The sequence below is a fragment of the Callospermophilus lateralis genome, chromosome 13, assembly GCF_048772815.1.
Source record: "Callospermophilus lateralis isolate mCalLat2 chromosome 13, mCalLat2.hap1, whole genome shotgun sequence".
Classification (NCBI taxonomy): Eukaryota; Metazoa; Chordata; class Mammalia; order Rodentia; family Sciuridae; genus Callospermophilus; species Callospermophilus lateralis.
The window spans coordinates 101,995,906-102,015,142 of NC_135317.1; the positions used below are offsets into that span (position 1 = coordinate 101,995,906).

At 41.8% G+C, this 19,237-nt stretch overlaps 1 protein-coding gene across 2 annotated transcripts in view; it reads right to left on the reverse strand.

The window, feature by feature from the left end:
- Positions 1 to 19,237, reverse strand: part of Tnn (tenascin N) — a 64,200-nt gene that overhangs the window by 27,564 nt on the left and 17,399 nt on the right. Inside the window, exons 4-9 of one of the 2 annotated variants that reach the window (XM_076831392.2) lie at positions 17,786 to 18,049; positions 14,531 to 14,794; positions 13,292 to 13,555; positions 11,979 to 12,242; positions 8,901 to 9,164; positions 1,797 to 2,060 (exon numbers count right to left, since the gene is read on the reverse strand). In XM_076831392.2, the coding sequence (XP_076687507.2) occupies positions 1,797 to 2,060; positions 8,901 to 9,164; positions 11,979 to 12,242; positions 13,292 to 13,555; positions 14,531 to 14,794; positions 17,786 to 18,049 (1,584 nt within the window). The remainder of the gene's footprint in view (positions 1 to 1,796; positions 2,061 to 8,900; positions 9,165 to 11,978; positions 12,243 to 13,291; positions 13,556 to 14,530; positions 14,795 to 17,785; positions 18,050 to 19,237) is intronic. The other variant, XM_076831391.2, reaches the window with a different exon arrangement.

Sequence of the window (19,237 nt, forward strand, 5' to 3'; positions counted from 1 at the left end):
ACAACTCAAAAAAATATACCTTCTTCTGAGGCTAAAGCAAATGAAGGAAATAACCACCATTCATTGCTGCTGGACATACAATGATTTAACTCCTATGGAAACATACTGGCAGTCCCTCAAAAATTCAGAATAGAACTACAAAGCCAGGCCTGGTGGCACGTCCAGTAAACCCAGGTATTTGTGAGGCTGAGGCAGAAAAATCACCAAATTTGAGGTCAGCCTTGGCAGCTTAGCAAGACCTGTCTCAAAATTTTAAGAAGGGACTGTGAATGTAGTTCACTGGTAGAGTACTTGCCTATTTTATCAGAGACCCTAAGTCAATTCCCAGTACAGCTAGGAAAAAAAATGAAATACCAAATGATATAGTAATCACACGTCTGGGCAGATGCCTAAAAGAAATATATATATATATATATATATATATATATATGTTTTGTATAAAGACATGTGTATGTGTGTATGTGTGTGTGTATATATATAAAATCTTTTTGTATGAAGATATAGGTACATATAAATATATAAAATGATGCTATGAGGATTTATGTATAAATTTTGTATGAAGCTATATGTATATATATACATATATACATATATATATATATATATATATATATATATATATATATATATATACAGAAGCTATATACATATAGCTTCACTCAAAACTTATACATAAATCCTCATAGCATCGTTATGCACAATTGTAAAACAAACAAAAAAAATACAAAAGTCCAAAAACTGACGAACAAAATATGGTGTATCCATACAATCATACAATGAAATATTAATTCACAACAAAATTAAGTACCTATGCAGGCTACAATATGGATGAACCTGGAAAATACCATGCTTCATGAAGGAAGCTGGGCACAAAAAGCCACGTATCATGTTAACCCTGGATGTGAATTGCTCAGGACAGGGAGAAGTGAGGTAACAGTAGCTGTTACCTACTGCTGCAAAGATTGGGAATGGAGCAATCAGTAATGGATACGAGGTTTCTCATTGGTGTTGAAAATGTGCTGAAGCAGACTGTGGTGGTGTCTGCACCCCTCTGGATGCTCTAAAACTGTCAAATTATGTATTTTAAAGGAGCAAATTTTATAATATTCAAATGCATCTTAATAAGACTTCTTAAAACATGAGAAACAGAGATGGCAAAGCACTAAAATTGTGAACTGTTATTCCATGTAACTACAACGAAGAACCCAAATTAGTAAAGACTATTCAAAACAGGAGCTGGAACTGTAGCTCAGCGGTAGCGCACTTGCTTGGGATGTATGAGGCACTGGGTTCGATTCTCAGCACCACGTATAAATAAATAAAATAAAGATCTATCAACAACTAAAAAAAATTTTTTTTAAAAAAGACTATTCAAAACAGGATTTATCCACTAAGAAAGTAATAACCTCCCCTTGTTCCCTTGTGAGCACAGCAAAAGCCATCTCCCAAGGTACCCAGCATGCAGATCCTAAAGTATGGGTCTTCTTTATATCTCTACCCTTTCTGAAAGTGTTTTAATGACTAACCACAAAGAAAACACACAATTGGAGGTACAGAGGGTGGACATGACCAATTACCACTAATCTTTATGAAACCCAAATATGAGGCTGAATCCAAGGATTTATTATAAGATAATGTGTTCAAAGTTACTGAAGGATGGTGGGAACAGTATGACAAAGGTCTGCCATCCAGGTCTTCTACAGGTCACTGATTTCTGCCAATATCAGACAAGGAAAACTAAATATCCTCCCACAGGCCCAGCATAGTGTTAGATTGCCAAAGAACGATGCCCTTACCTGTGGGAGCCTTGGTGTTGATTTTTCTGCTCTCCTGTTTCCCCTTCTGAGCCCACACGTAGACTCTGTACTCCACACCTGGCCTCAGGCCCGTCAGGACGGTGCTGCTCTGATCCTTCCCCACTGGAACATCCTCGGTCTCTCCGTCAGCAGAGGTGTAGCGCACCACGTACCTGTCAATGTCAGCCTCCACGGGGTCCCAGGAGACAGTGGCAGTGTTCTCTGTCACCTGTTTAGTCACCAGGTTTTGGGGGCTGTCAATGTCTAAAAGGAAAAGTGCTGATCAATAAACACTACTAACAGGCACCAGAGAGAAAGAATGTTGCTGGGCGAAAGCAGTTTCCTGTTCTCATGGTTTTCCCTTCTCCTGTGTTGTTTTTCAGGGGTGTCACAGACACAGACCTTGTCTGCACAGCTGGATTCTTGGGTCCTCAAGGAAGCAGCACTGGAAAGTGAAATGAGCAGCACTCCAGAGTGAGAGGGGCCGGGTTCTGGTCTCAGCCTATGGCTTAGCTGAGGGGCAGGAAGCTCCCTGGCTGCAGCCCCCCGACCATAGGTCTTCTCTAGCTCTGGCCTTGGACCCCTCACTGCCTCTGTACCTCACAGTCCTCATCTTAAATGTGGGCCTTTCACTAGACAGATTTTTAAGGTACCTTGATAATTTGATAACTCATTAATATTTTATGAACCACACCATGAATTATCAGCTATGTGATTTGTAGAAATTCTGACTTTCACTTATTTGAACATTCTCAACTGCAAAATGGGCATATTGGCTCCTATTATAGTATTTTAACAAATTCCTCTGAGGACAAAAGAAATTTTAAAACTAACCCTCATTTATTGGTATTGGGCAAGCAAAACAACACAACCACAACAGAAATATCTGGAAGTTCCTTCAAAATTGAAGATAGAATTACCAAATGATTAGATTAATTCTACACTTAAGCATATATCTAAGATAAATGAAGACATATATGCACACAAAACTTGTATACAGGGTTGTGGGGTCAAGCTCAGTGTCAGAGCACTTGCCTACCATGGGTTTGATCCCCAGAAGCAGAAAAATAAACTTAAATGTAAATAACCAACCATCATTATTCACAACAGCTAAAAAGTGGGAATAACCCACAAGCCCAACAGCTGGTGAAAAAGACAATGTGGTATATTTATACAGCGAAATATTAATTCACAATGAAATTAAGTAATGATCTATGGATGAACCTGGAGAATAACATGTTTCAGGAAGGAAGCCAGGTATTATGTTTATCCTGCATGTGAAATGCTCAGGACAGGGAGATGTGTGGACAGATAGCAGCTGTTACCAAGGCTGCAGAGACTGGGGACAGGGAGCAATCAGTAATGGATATGAGGTTTCTCATTGGTGATGTGTGCTGAAACAGACTGTGGTGGTGTCTGCATAGCTCTGAATGCACAAAAACTGTCAAATTGTACATTTTAAAGGAGTGAACTTTATAATATATAAATGCATATTAATAAGACTTCTTAAAAAATGAGGAACAGAGACAGAAAAGCACTAAAATTGTGAACTGTTGGGCTGGGGTTGTGGCTCAAGCGGTAGTGCGCTCGCCTGGCATGCGTGCGGCCCGGGTTCGATCCTCAGCACCACATACAAACAAAGATGTTGTGTCCGCCGATAACTAAAAAATAAATATTAAAATTCTCTCTCTCTCTCCCTCTCTCATTCTCTCTTTAAAAAAAAAAGTGAACTGTTATTGTAAACAACTAAAACCATGGAATCCTCAAATGTAGTAACAGGATTTATGACAATTCAAGCTAGGGCGTATCAGAGGAAAGCTGCAGTTCCAGTAGCCTTGTGGCCCCAGATTCAAGCAGCAGGAATACTGCTTCTCAGCAAAGTGGGTGAAAGAGGAAATTTACTGAGATTCTTTATCAGAGAGCCAGCCTCTATTCAGGTGTATTGAACAAAGAACAGCAAAGAGTACACTGGAGCCAAGCCAGCAGCAGCAGCAGCTCACTGCAGAGGCAGGGATGATACCAACAGAAATAAACACAGTGAACAGATGTGAGGAGGGAAAACCGACAGATTAGACAAGTGGCCTGAAATTGCCTGATTCAGAGGCTGCACGGTGAGCTGGGGTTTGAAAAGTGCTCTGTTTCTCAACTGGCTGCAGAGGGCTGAGGTGGGGGCCACCTTGAGGCAGCCATGCTGCAGCTTGCTGCTGCAGGAACCAGGAGATCACAGCAAACTCTGCCATGCTGCCCTGGAGAGCACCTGTCCTGTGGCCCAGGGTGGACCTGGCAGAATGTACGTGAAACAGGCACAGAGAAGATGGTGCCCAGGGGGATACAAATCAGAAATCCCACGGGGAGGGAAACTCACTTTCCCTTTGAGTCGGGCAGCTCACGGGACCAGCTGAACAGGGTTGGGAAGCTGAACTGGTGGGCATGATTACTCTCACAGCCTTCACCTTGGAAGACCATATCCATGGCCAGCGAAGTGTGTGAGAGCTTTGGAGGGTTGGCTCCCCTGCTCCATGAGGTGATCCAGACTCCCAGCAGAGATCTGAATCTGGCCCTAGAAGTGGGTTGATCTAACCTCTCCAGAGAAGACAACACCCAACAAAGTCCCTAAGGCCCATTTAGACATAAGCCGCAGCGGCCAGAACTCCCCGCTTAGAACTTTGTAGCAGCCTCACCCTGGGAGTGCATTCATCTGGTCTGGGCAGACAACACTCAACTGACGCACTTCCCATTCCATCCTACCTTATACTGGTGAGAAGGGAAACTGAGAGCTATCTCAACCAGCTTCAGTTTAGAGCCACTCTAGCTGGAAACTTGGTGAACATTTCTAAAAAGGAAGTGGTTAGCAACTGACAGCCCTTGCTCTTTCTTTGTATTTTTTTTCCTTTTTTTCTTTTTTGTGGTGCTGGGGTTGGAACCCAGGAACTTGTGCATGAGAGGCAAGCTTTCTACCAACTTAACTGTTTCCCCAGCCCTCTCTCTGTGTCTCTGTCTCTCATGTGTTTCTTGCTGTCTGTACATAACCCAAGAAGAAACAGAAAGAAGGACTGACCCTCAGGGATGAGCAGTGACCATCCATCCTCACCCACAGTTATGACCACTTCAGTGGAGACAATTCTTTCATTTTTTTCTAAGAATCTTTATCCCTTTCCTTTTTTATTGTGTGTGTGTGTGTTCTTCCTATGCTGATTGGTCATGGATATATATTGGTAATGATTATATTTCTTTCTTTTTTTCTCATTCTTGGCAATTTTTTAATGATAGTTATTTTTCCTTGTCTTATGAGGGTTAGGGATTCTTGTTTGTTTTTGTTTTTTTTTTTTTTACTTGTTTCTCTTGTTCCTTTTTGTCTCAATCTTTGTTTTCTGTTGTTGTTGTTTTCCTTCTTCTTTATAGTCATTACTTGCTACATATCTTCTGCATTCTCTCTGTTCACATCTTGAACATTTTAAAATTTCTTTGACCTTTCGATCATAATTTCTTTCTCTTAATGAACTATATTTTTATAATCTCTCAGAACTAATTGTTGTATATAGCCCCGCGCTCCCTGTTCATGGTATTGCAGTCATTGTCCTGTGGACAGCGTAGTCGACACCTGCTGTTTAATGCCAGATCTAGTCCAGAGCTATTTACTGTTTTTGCTTTTGTCAGCTGCTAACCCAGCCATTCCTGTTTTTGTGATAATTAGTGCTGTAGATGTCATAGTAGGCACAGAGTATGTAATGGTTTTTAATGCTATATGTATTTTCCCCTTTTATGTGAAGTGCTAGGAAACTAGAGGGCACTACAACTTCACAGGGTAGAAACTCTGCTTCTGAACTATACGCAGCCAAGAGACAGTACAAGTTGCTCCACACACAAACTAACCACACCCAAACTTCAGTAATACTTTAATACAAAGAATAGAAGAGACAAAACCCCAAAACTAACAACCAGACCCCAAGTAGGAATACTATAGGTGTCCTCAGGTCCCACTTAAGGACATGCATTCCTATAACAAAAACAGAGAGAATTAACACAAAGCCTGTGGATATCACACCTGTGAATCAAATAAGAAATAAAAACCTTTAAATATAAGAAGAAACTAAAAGAATTCATGACTACTAAGCCAGCACTACAGAAAATACTTAAATAAATACCTCACACAGAGAAATTTTTTAAATAAAATTAAAAACAGAGTGCATACACAAATGAACAAATCTTATTTATGGAGTAGCTAAGAAAATAGAACCAAATTAAACATTATCAATAAATCAAAATGGCAGGAATTAATAAATATATCTATAATAACATTGGTTAAAATACATAGGCTGGCAGAATAGATTTTTAAAAACCAGATTGAACTATTTGCCAGACTCACCTACAAGTAAAAACAGCCCCTGGCTGAAATTTAAAGAATAGAAATTGATATCCCATTCAAATGGAGCCCCAAACAAGCAGAGTAGCTAATCTCATGCCTGACAAATCAAATTTTTAAGCCAAAATTAATCACTTCATACAGGTAAAGAGAATAATCCAATAAGAAGATATAAAAATAGTAAATATTTATACACAAAACATTGGTGCACCTAATTACATAAAGCGAATACTATTCAAAGACTCAAGTAGACCCCAATACAATAATACTGGGTGATATCAACATACCTCTCTCATCCAGACATAAACTTAGTAAAGACTCTTTGTTTTGTATTCAAAACAATACATCGTTTTGAATAATGAGTAAATGATATAAGAAATCAGGGGAGAAATTTTAAAATTCTTAGAATCAAATGAGAATAGGAAAATAGCGATATAACATGCCAGAATGTCTGGAACATTATGAAGGTGAGAGAAAGATTTATAACTATAAGTGCCAATATAGGAAAATAAGAACAATCCCAAATAAACTACCTAATGCTGCATCTCAAGCTCCTTGAAACATAGGAACAAACCACTTCCAAAACCTGTAGAAGGAAGGAAATCGATGAGCTAAAATTAAAAAAAAAAAAAATTGAGAGAAAAAAATACAAAGGATCAATGGAATAAACATTGGTTCTTCGAAAAAATAAACGTGATTGATAAGCCCTTTGCCAAACTAACCAAAGGAAAAGTGAGAAGACTCAAATTAATAAAATTAGAGATGTAAAAGGAGGCTATTTTGAAAATATGGGACTATTCTGAAAATTTATACTCCAAATAAATTGGAAAACCTGGAAGAAATGGACACCTTTCTATACACATATGAACTGCCAAAACTGAATCAAGAGGACACAGAAAACCTAAAAAGACCAATTGAAGTGGCACCCCCTTTCTCCACTAAAAAGTCTTTAACTGGGCTTCTCCAGAAATCTTCACCATGGCTGATATTAGAACTGTCAGCAAAAGAGTCTCTGCAAAAGAGTTCAATGTAGATAAACTTCCTATTTTCGTGTCACCCTGTTTTACTTGGCCACTGGCAGAGAAGATACCAGCACTCCAGGTGCTGGACACCTCTTACTAGTTTTTCATGAACATATCTAGTATAGTACTTTTGTAGAAATGTGCAAACAAGGCCTCTGGCCTTGAGCTGGGCTTCACAGAGATGTGTACATTTTTAAGATAAGTTACCAACTGGACTCCATGGCAGGGGAGGAATGAAGGGAAGAAGAAGCTCTCCCCTTCTCAGGTGCTGTCCATGAAGAGTTAACTTTCCCAAAACAGTGAAAGAAAAAGCTGCTTTTCTGTGAACTTTTACAGACTGTGAACTTCTGAGCCCCTCCCTTTACATTCTGGGTATAAAACTCTGAAACTCCCTGAATTTGGGGTTCAGGGGATTAATTGATTACAGCAAAAGCTGTGCCCTCTGAACCTGGCTGCAGCCAAATAAAACTGTTTCCTACTATCTTCGGTGCCTTGCCTCATCTGTGCCTACAACACAATAACTAGCAATGAGATAGAAGCAGTAATAAAAAGTCTTCCAAAAAAGAAAAGCTCAGAATCAGATGAATTTTCAGCTGAAGTCCTACCAGACATTTAAAGAAGAACTAACACGGGGGCTGGGGTTGTGGCTCAGTGGTAGAGCACTTGCCTAGCACGTGTGAGGCACTGGGTTCAATTCTCAGCACCACATATAAATAAATGAATAAAATAAAGGTCCATCAACAACTAAAAAAATAAAATAAAATAAAAGAAGGATTAATAACAATTTTTCTCAAATTATTCCATGAAATAGAGTTTGGAACACATCCAAATTCATTCTATGAAGCCAATATCACTCTATTAAAACCAAATAAGTCGGGCCTGGATTATGGCTCAGTGGTAGAGTACTTGCCTAGCATGCATGAGGCACAGGGTTCGATCTCTGGCACCACATTAAAAAATAAATAAATAAAATGAAAGTATCATGTCCATCTACAACTAAAACAAATATTAAAAAAAAATAAGTACACATCAAGGAAAGAAAACTACAGACCAATATCCCTGATAAAATCCTTAATTAAATATTAGCAAATCATATTTAACGATATGTTAAGATCATATCATGACTATGTTGGTTTTATCCCAGGGATGCAAGGATGGTTTAATATATGAAAATCAATAAATGTAATTTACCACATAAATATAATTAAGGACAAAAATCACATAGTCTTCTCAATAGTTACAGAGAATGCCTTTGACAAAACTCAGCACCCATAAATGCTAAAAACACTGAAGAAACTAGGGATAGAAGAAACCTATCTCAACATTATAAAGACTATATATGACACACACAAAAGCCATCTCCCTAATGTAACTAGTTCACAGATCCTAACATGTTGGCTTCTTTGTTTCTCTTCTCTTCCTAGAAATATTTTGAGGTTAACCACAAAAGAAATACATAATTGGAGGTACAGTAGGTGAATATGACTAATCATCATTAATCTTTCTGAAGTCAAACTATGAGACTGAATATAGATAAGCTCCTTATAATGAGAGAACATGTTAAACAGCATTAAAGCATGAGGTGAATAGTATGACAAAGGTCTATCATTCAGGTCTTCTACAAATCATGGACTTTTGCCAATTTCAGAGGAGGAAAACTCAACTTCCCAAAGGCTTAGCATAACAAGTGTTACGTTCCCAAAGAATGGCATTCATTACCTGTGGGGTATTTGGTGTAGGCCTTCTTGCTCTCCTGGGTCCCCTTCTGGGCCCACACATGGACAGCGTACTCCATCCCTGGCCTCAGGCCCGTCAGGACAGTGCTGCTCTGATCCTTCCCAACCAGAAATTCCTTGGTCTCTCCGTCAGCAGAGGTGTAGCGCACCACGTACCTGTCAATGTCAGCCTCCACGGGGTCCCAGGAGACAGTGGCAGTGTTCTCTGTCACCTGGTCAGTCACCAGATTTTGAGGGCTGTCAATGTCTAAGAGGAAAAGTGCTGATCAATAAATACTACTAACAGGCACCAGAGAGTGAGGAATTACTGGGCTGAGGAATTTCCTGTTCTCATGGTTTTCCCTTCTCCTATGTTTATTTTTAGGGGTGTCACAGACACAGACCTTGTCTGCACAGCTGGATTCTTGCATCCTCAAGGAGGCAGCACAGGACAGTAGAATGAGCAGCACCCCAGAGTGAGAGAGGCTGGGTTCTGGTCCCAGCCTGAGGCTGAGCTGAGGGGTAGGAAGCACCTGGCTGCAGGCAGAAGACCATGGGTCTTCTCCAGCTCTGCCCTCAGCGGGCCATGGCCTAGGACCCTCACTGCCTCTGACTGTGATTCACATTCCTCATCTGTAAATGCAGGCCTTTCACTAAACAGATTTTAAGATACCTTGATAATCCATGAATATTTTATGAATCAAACCACGAATCATCACATCAGCTGAGTGACCTGTAGATATCCTGCACTGCACTATATTTGAGCATTCTCAGATGCAAAATGGGCAGGTCTGATTCCTGTTCTACTATCTCAACAAATTTCTGTTCTACTATTTCAACAAATAATGCTCAGGTGGGCATAGTGGCACACCCGGTATGACTGGCTACTCAGGAAACTGAGGCAGGAGGAACACAAGTTCAGGCCAGCCTTGGTAACTTGACCCTGTGTCAAAATATTTTTAAAAGGACTGAGGATATAACTCAGTGGTAGAGTACTTTTTTTTAACATGCACAAGGCCCTGGGTTCAATCCTAGAATCCTAGTGTCTGTCTGTCTCTCTCTCTCTCTCTCTCTCTCTCTCTCTCTCTCTCACACACACACACACACACACACACACACACACACAAAACCATAAATCATTGCTGGTGGTAATGTAAAATGACACAAACACTTCAGAAATAGTTTGGTAGTGCCTCAAAGATTAAAGATAGGATTAGCAAATTGTCTTAAGTTCCTACCTGATAGAAATGAAGACATATGTGCACATAAAACCTTGTAGACAAATGTTCATAGTATCATTATTCAAAATAGCTAAAGGTGGAAACAACTCTAATATCCAATAATTGGTGGATGGATAAAATGTATGTATCCATACAATTAAATATTAATTCACAACAAAATTAAGTACCTATGCAGGCTACAACATGGATGAACCTGGAAAATACCATGCTTCAGGAAGGAAGCTGGGCACAAGCCAGGTGTTATGTTTACCCTGGATATGAAATGCTCAGGGCAGGGAGATGTGTGAACAGTTAGCAGCTGTTATCTAGGGCTGCAAAGACTGGGGACAGGGAGCAATTGGCAATGAATATGAGGTTTCTCTTTGGTGATGTGTGCTGAAACAGACTGTGGTGGTGTCTGTACAGCTCTGAATGCACTAACACTGACGAATTGTTTTATATATATATATGTTGTAGATGGAAACAATACCTTCATTTTGTTTATTTATTTTTATGTGGTGCTAAGGATCGAACCCAGTGCCTCCATGCAAAGGCAATCACTCTACCGCTAAGCCATAGCCCCAGCCCCTGAAATTGTATATTTTTAAGGAGCAAATTTTATAATATGTAAATTCATCTTAATAAGATTGTTCTTAAAAATTAGAAACAGAGTTGGAAAAGCACTAAAATTGTGGACTGTTATCCCATATAATTACAATCGTGGGATCCTCAGATTAGTAAAAACTATTCAAAAACAGGATTTATCCACTAAGAAAGCAATAACCTTCCCTTGTTCCCTAGTAAGCACAACAAAAGCCATCTCCCACGGTACCCAGCATGCAGATCCTAAAGTATGTGTCTTCTTTAAATCTCTAACCTTTCTGAAAGTGTTTTGATGACTGACCAGAAAGGAAATACACAATTGGAGGTATAGTGGTTGGACATGACCAATTATCACTAATCTTTATGAAACCCAAATATGAGGCTGAATCCACAGTCTTTGTTATAAGATAATGTGTTCAAAGTTACTGAAGGATGGTGGGAAGAATATGACACAGGTCTGCCATCTACATGTTACTGATTTCTGCCAATATCAGACAAGGAAAATCAAACATCCTCCCACAGGAAAAAGGTTCACTCAAACTTTGTTGGTGGGACTGCAAATTGGTGCAACCACTCTGAAAAGCAGTATAGAGGTTCCTCAGAAAACCTGGAATAGAACCACCATTTGATTCAGTTATCCCACTCCTCCGTCTATACTCATAGGATTTAAAATCAGCAAACTGAAGTGATGCAGCCACATCAATGTGTATAGCAGCTCAACTCACAATAGCTAAGATGGAACCAAACTTGGTGCCCTTCAACAGATGAATGGATAAAGAAAATGTGGTACATATACACAATGAAATATTACTCAGCTATAAATAAAATGAAATTATGGTACTTGCCAGTATATAGATGGAAATGGAGACTATCATTCTCAGTGAAATAAGCCAATCCCAAAAACCCAAAGGCTGAATGTTCTCTCTGATATGTGGATGCTAACACACAATGGAGGGGATGGAACAGAGTTCATTGGATTAGACAAAGGGGAATGAAGGGAAGTAAGCATGAGAATAGGAAAGACAGTAGAGTGAATCAGACATAAATTTCATATGTTCACATATGAATATAACCAGTGAAACTCATGTACATCATGTACCAACACAAGAATGGGAAGTTATACTCCCTGTGGTTATAACATGTCAAAATACATTCTACTGTCATGTAAATCTAAAAAGAATAAAAATAAATAAATAAAAACATCTTCCCACAGGCTTAGCCTGAAAGGTGTTAGATTGCCAAAGAGCGATGCCCCTTACCTGTGGGAGCCTTGGTGGTGGCCTTCCTGCTCTCCCGGGCCCCCTTCTGGGCCCACACATCGACCATGTACTCCACACCTGGCTTCAGGCCCTTCAGGACGGTGCTGCTCTGATCCTTCCGCACTGGAACCTCCTTGGTCTCTCCGTCAGCAGAGGTGTAGCGCACCACATACCTGTCAATGTCAGCCTCCACGGGGTCCCAGGAGACAGTGGCAGTGTACTCCGTCACCTGGTCAGTCACCAGGTTTTGGGGGCTGTCAATGTCTAAGAGGAAAAGGGCTGATCAATAAACACTCTAACAGCCACCAGACAGTGTGCCCGTTTTGCTGGGCCGGGGCAGTTTCTTGTCCTCATGGTTTCCCTTCTTCTATGTTCTTCCCTTCTCCTGTGTCATGGACGCAGACCTTGTCTGCACAGCTGAATTCTTGGGTCCTCAAGGAGGCAGCCCAGGAAGTGAAATGAGCGGCACCTCAGAGGGAGAGGGGCTGGGTTCTGTTTCCCACCTGAGAGGCCCAAATCAGCTGTGATTGTTACAGTCCAGCAAGACATTCCAAGACCCCTGCATCTGCTCTGCCCGACCTCTCCTTCCTTCAGATTCTTTAGCCTCCTTCCTTCTGACCCCTGGCCTCTCCTCCTGACCTTTGGCCTCTCTTTCAAACACAAATGTATCAGAATTTGCACTTAGCAAGCTGAAAGAACAGTAGTCAGAGTCCAAGAAAGAAAGCGCCAGAGAAGCTGAGCAGTGCCCCTTGAGAGCAGGCAGCTGGTGTGCGAGTGGAAAACTGTACAGGAAGGTGGACTGCTTCACAGGAACTCACTCTTCCATTATCAAACAACGGACATTTGGGGGACTAGACACTGTCTTATTTTTAACTAGAAAAACACAGTAATTATTTCTGCTTAGAACATTCCTCCAGAAGGCAGAAACAAGGACAAGCTTCATAGAAAGGTTTAAACAGGTGGGAAGTTTTTTGTTTTTGTTTTTAAGTTGGTTTAGGATCAGGATGCACAAATCTTGCTCTCTTGGCATGGCGGTTACTTGTGTTTCTTCATATTTACTCCTCACCAAGAAACACTTAATTTTTTAACAACAAGAAAGGTACACAGGCAGGGGAAGAATGGGGGACCCTTAACAGTAACCATCAATCTGTGAAGACTGCAAGCCATTCAAGGAAGTAAGAGGTACTTCATTTAGTGTGAAGGCGTGCTGAACCCTAGTCCATGAAGCCGCCCTGTCTGCCAAGGTCAGAGAAGGAGCCCAGCTGCCCAGACCATGAGCTGAGCAGTGACACAGCCTGTCGCAAGCTGGTTACCTGTGGGGGCCTTGGTGTCGGCCTTCCTGCTCTCCTGGGTCCCCTTCTGGGCCCACACATGGAACGCATACTCCATGCCTGGCCTCAGGCCCGTCAGGATGGTGCTGCTCTTCTCCTTCCCCACAGGAACCTCCCTGGTCTCTCCATCAGCCGAGGTGTAGCTCACTATGTACCTGTCAATGGCGGCCTGCACAGGATCCCAGGAGACAGTGACCGTATTCTCTGTCACATGGTCAGTCACCAAGTTTTGGGGGCTGTCAATGTCTGGAAGGAACATGTTTGGGAAAGCCTCAGCTCTGATGTGGAAGGAACACCCACTGGTCCCCCCAGAACCAAGCTTTTTTTTATTAAAACAGATACAACATTTTTTATACCTTTATTTTATTTATTCATTTTTATGTGGTGCCAATGATCAAACCCAGTGCCTCGCACATGCTAGGCAAGCGCTGTACCACTGAGTCACAACCCCAGCCCCAAAACTGAGATTTTCATCTTCCAGAGCTCTTAGCACAAGGCAACAGGATTCCCATCCTGAGTCTCTGGTGGGAGTCAGGTCAGAAAGTAGTGGTGGTGCCCACCTATAATTGCAGCTACTAGGGAAGCAGAGGCAGAAGAATGGCAAGGTCAAGGCCAGCCTGGGTAATTTAGCAAGTCCTAGTCTCAAAATAAAAACTAAAATGATTGGGGTGTAGCTTAGTGGTAGAACACTCCAGGTTCACTCCCCAGGACTGAAAAAGGAAGTGTGAACATTAGCGCAGAGAGAAGGCAGCCCTCTGGTTCTCAAAGGGAGGATTATTACAAATTTGGCGCTACTTCTGGGTGTCCAGCTCCCTGACGTGGAAAGAAGAATGTCTTTAGTAGTATATGCACACATAGACTGCCAATTAAACATCTGCTGAGCGTTGGGACACCTAATTTATCATTTCACAAAGGCCTACTTCACCAGCAAGCATTGTAAAATTATTATCACAATCCCTGCAATAACCATATCCTATGTGTCCTGCCTAAGTCTGCTAAAAACAGTGCTACAACACAACTTTACTGCTTGCTTCTCCTGACCAAGTGGCTTCATGAACAGCTCATCACTTGTCAGAGAAGAGCAGCCCACTGACATCAACCCTGGAGCTCACTGTCCTACAGCTTCAGGGTTCTGGTTGTAGTCTCTCGTCCCTGGTTCCATGCACACTCAAATCCATAAGTATGGAATTCAATTCCAATGGGCCATTTTTCTCTACTCACCTGTTGGGGCCTTAGTGTCGGCCTTCTTGCTCTCCCGGTCCCCCTTCTGGGCCCACACATAGACTTTATACTCCACACCTGGCCTCAGGCCCTTCAGGACGGTGCTGCTCTGCTCCTTGGCCACTGGAACCTCCCTGGTCTCTCCATCAGCCGAGGTGTAGTTTACCACATACCTATCAATGGCAGCCTGCACAGGGTCCCAGGAGACAGTGATCGTATTCTCCGTCACCCGGTCAGTCACCAGGTTAGCTGGGCCATCAATTTCTTTAAGATATAAAAGAAGGCAGACTTTACCACCCTCTAGTTCCTGAAAAGCCAGCACATTCACAGGCAAAAAGAGGACCTCAGTAACCTTCAGAGTCTGCTATATGCCAATAATTGAGTTGGAGGATTTAAGCAAGGAAGCAGTAGGAGATCCCACATTTAATAAGTACAGTAGCAACATATAGATCAGTGCTATATACTTTCCCCATAAATTGCTTTTTGATGAAAAGAATTGGTCTTCATATACAGATTTCTCCTCTATCCTGTATTAACATAGCACACTCTTTCTATTCCTAACTTTATATATATATATATATATATATATATATATATATATATATATATATATATATATATATATCTTTCTTTTAGTTGTACACAATACCTTTGATTTTATTGATTCATTTTTATGTGGTGTTGAGGATCAAACCCAGGGCCTCGCACATGCTAGGCAAGCACTCTACCCCTAAACCACAACCCCACCCCTATTCCTAATTTTTTGTAAGCAATAACTTCAATAACTCTCTGCATTTGTTTGGGGGAAGAAAAATATCCTGGATGTAGGAGCTGTTAGTTCTTTCCATCTAAACAGCATGTCTGTGTCCAGGAATCGGAAGAGTTTTAAAGGGATGGTATTTGAGGTCTGGACTAATAAAAGTACTCCTACTTGTAGGAGCTTCCCGGGTTTCTATGTGACCTAACCTCTAGGAAGAGGGAAGTGTTAGTGCCTACCTCACAGACAGGGGTGAATTCTATAGGAGCTATTGCATAGTAAATACTATATGTGAAATACCACATTCTCCTCTAAATGTAAACCCCTAGTGAGAGTTAAAAATCAAAGTACCTGTTATATGGTTAGAAAGGATGCCTTTCTTTTCATGTTTAAACAACAGTTCCTCAAAAGGCTGGGCTCTCTGGGATAGCAAATGCATTTCACACCTGTCTGGCAGCACTTGCCAAGCCTAGCACACTGGCTCAGGGGAATACATGGCCAAGGAACATGACTGGCCTTAAGGACCAGAGTTCAGACTGCAGCACAGGCAGCTGTCATGTAAGGACACATGACTTAGCTCCTGGGACTCTGAGCTGGCTTTACCACTCCTGCCTTCTTCACAATGCAGCCCCTCACAGACCTGTCCCCTACACAAGCCCTGAGATTACCTGACCTGAAGCTTCTTTGCACACTGCTGTCACCTCTAACTGCCACCGGCCCTTCCAGGCTGTGTTCAGTTGTCACCTCCTTCAACAGCCTGCTATGACCCCTATCCCACCCTGGGCTGTGGTTGATATCCTTTTTATAGGTCGCCATAGTTCCAGGGCTGTGTGTTTCCTCTAGAACCTAACTCAGTGTATTTGATCTTTTTCACTTGTCTTCTCTACAAATCCTACTCTAGAGTCTGCCCAGGTTTCTCTGCGACCACACTGGTGAGAACCCGGGCTGCAATGCCCTCTAGCTGTTCACTTGTGAACAACTCCCAGGCATGAGTCAGTTCCTTTATCATGGCTCCTCCAGAGCCCAGCTCCATGCCTGGTGCCCCCCACCCAGCAGCAATGTCACACTCCAGTGGATCCCCAACTGTGGGGTGCTTATTAACACCACCCCACCTGAGGAAAGAGGAGTTTCTTCTCTTGTCCACCCTCCGTTTTCTTAAAAGAGCTGATCCACATGCTTTCTTTGTACAATGTTCAAAATCTGAGTAAATAGACAGCCATGAGTAAACAGACAAGGAAGCAGCAATCTACAGCCCATAGGCCAAATCTGACCCACTGTGCATCTATATAAAGTCTTACTGAAACACAGTTGTTGTCTGTGGCTGTAACACAGCTGAGTAGCTGCACAGAAACTGTGTCTCTAAAGTCAAAGACATTTACTGTCTGATCCTTTACAGAAAGTCTGATGATCCTGACTTTCACCAGATTTAGAACTTGCAGTCTTTACTGTCCACTTCTCTCCTCCCTGGAGAAGAAGGGGGCTCTCGGAGGCCCACCAGCATCCATTCAGCAGGCTGTGCACCACAAAACATTCCAAGGCCAAAGGCTGATTAATTCTAAGAAATAACTATTGTTGTTACTTACATAGCACTTGCCAAATGTCAGGTATTTTACATGAAGTAATTCATGTAATCCTCCCAACGACCTCTGATGCAGACTCTCATGCATCATTTTACTGATAAGAAACTGAGGAGTAGAGGTAAAGTAATTTGCCCAAAGCTACTTGGCTAGCAAATGGCAGAGCTGAGATTAAAATCTGGACAGCCACACTCTAAAACCATACTCCTAACTTGTACCTGCTTCTCTGAAAGTCAGCTCAGCGACTGCCCAGAACAGGGCCCACATGATAAGCAAATCCTTTTTCCATGATGTCCTATCGAGTGTTTTGGAACCTCAAGTGAGCACCACAGTCAGGCTGCTCTGAATCCCGGGAGGGACTAGAGGAGGGTGTAGCCAGAAGGAATGGCCACGCTCTGTCTCAATACACCTGCAGGCCCAAGCTGAGCAGGATGAGCAGATGAAGAATGGCAATGCTTATGTTCCTACAGTTTAAAGGCAGAATCGGCACATTTGGGGAATGTTGACTCAGGATGCAAAAAAAACCATTTCCATGGTTTACAAGAGAGCTCCAGACTATATGCAGACTGCCCACACAGTCACTGCAAACTGAGATAAGTGTCCAAATTTCCTGTCAGTCCAACACTTTAATTTTCACATTCAAAAAAAAAATGAAAATTACAAAAAAGGTACTCTCGAGAGAGAGTTGCATACAGAATTCCAGCCCAAATAAATGACCTTCTGCATCAAATAAAAAGTCTGGTCTTCTCAGTTTAAAATTAAAAGGAAAAATTTCTCTAATTATGAAACTCAAAATTGCTTTTGCAAGTTTCCTCTACCCTGCTAATGAAAGAGTTTATGCCAAGTGGCAACAACCTCCTAATTCAAACATGAACCCTCCCCTTGCTCTGGGGAGTCATGCCATTCCCCAGCCTTCCATACCTGTGAGGGCTTTGGTGTCGGCCTTCTTGCTGCCCTGGTTGCCCCTCTCGGCCCACACATACACCTGGTATGCCTCCCCCGGCTTCAGGCCAGTCAGGACAGTGCTGCTCTGGTGCTTGGGTACAGTCGTCTCCTTGGTCTCCCCCTCAGGGGAAATGTAGCGAACCATGTACTTGTCTATGTCAGCCTTCACAGGGTCCCAGGAGACAACTGCTGTGTCTTCTGTCACTTGATCAGTGACCACATTCCTTGGACCATCAATTTCTTCATAAAAATGCATGAGAAAGAAATATTAGAAAACTCATTTGGCTGGCCAAGATCACAGATGCTTTAAGATCTAGTTAATCTGGGTGACCTCATTCTGTAGTCTACACCATGCAAGAGGGTCTCTCCATCATCAGTGACAGGTGGACACTGGCCTCTGCTTTAAGCTGAGTTCATTTGTTCCACAATTCATTGCACATCCATTAAGTGCCAGGGAATGTAATCAGTAGCGGTCATCAATAAATGAATCGAAAATCTCTGCTGGTATCAAGTTTATATTCAAAAAGGACCAACCCAGACAAGATGCAGCCCATGTCTTCAATACATATATGCTTCCCAATAACATGTCCTGAGCTGGTGGCCTTAGAAAATCCCTAATCTTTCTCACTAACTCAAGGGCTCTCGATCATTGTAAACACTGGGTGCCTCCTAAGCACCACCACCAGAGATTTCATTTCAGAAGATCTCAGATAAGCCTTGGCATTCTAGTTTTAAAAGTCAATATACAAAACTCTCAAATGACTCTGATGCACATCAAAATCAATAATGGCCTGGGGCTGGGGCTCAGTGGTAGAGCACTTGCCTAGCACATGTGAGGCACTGGGTTTGATCCTTAGCACCACATAAACATAAGTAAATAAAGGTACTGTGTCCATCTACAACTAAAAAAAAAATTTTAAAATCAATTTTTTCCATGTTAAGCCACACCATTCTCATTTTTTGCATGTAATACATTTCCTGAACCCAACATTGACCCTTATTATCTTATAGATCCCATTTATAATTTAGTCTTTTGTCCAATATAGCTACTTTCCTGTCCAGCTTCTTGTCATTGGAGAAATTTATAAGTAAGCCATCTGAGCACATCTTCAAGGTCCCTGATAAAGATGCTGCACAGAGCAAATCTGAGGCATGTCACCAGAACTCCCCCAAATGCACATTGGCATCTTGGGGGTAAGTAAACAAAACAGCTCTTACTCTCAGACACCTAAGCATTTTTCCTTCCTCCCATGCTGCCGCATACTTTTAGTCTCTTGGCCAAAGAGTCTCCAGAGAGAAGTTACAACTTCACATAGTCTCATTTTTTACTATTAGCTATAATGTATCTTTCTCAAGTATAAGGGCAATGTTTCATTTGTGTGTAGAGATCAAACAGGTTCCATCACCAGAAGCAGTGCAGATTTCATT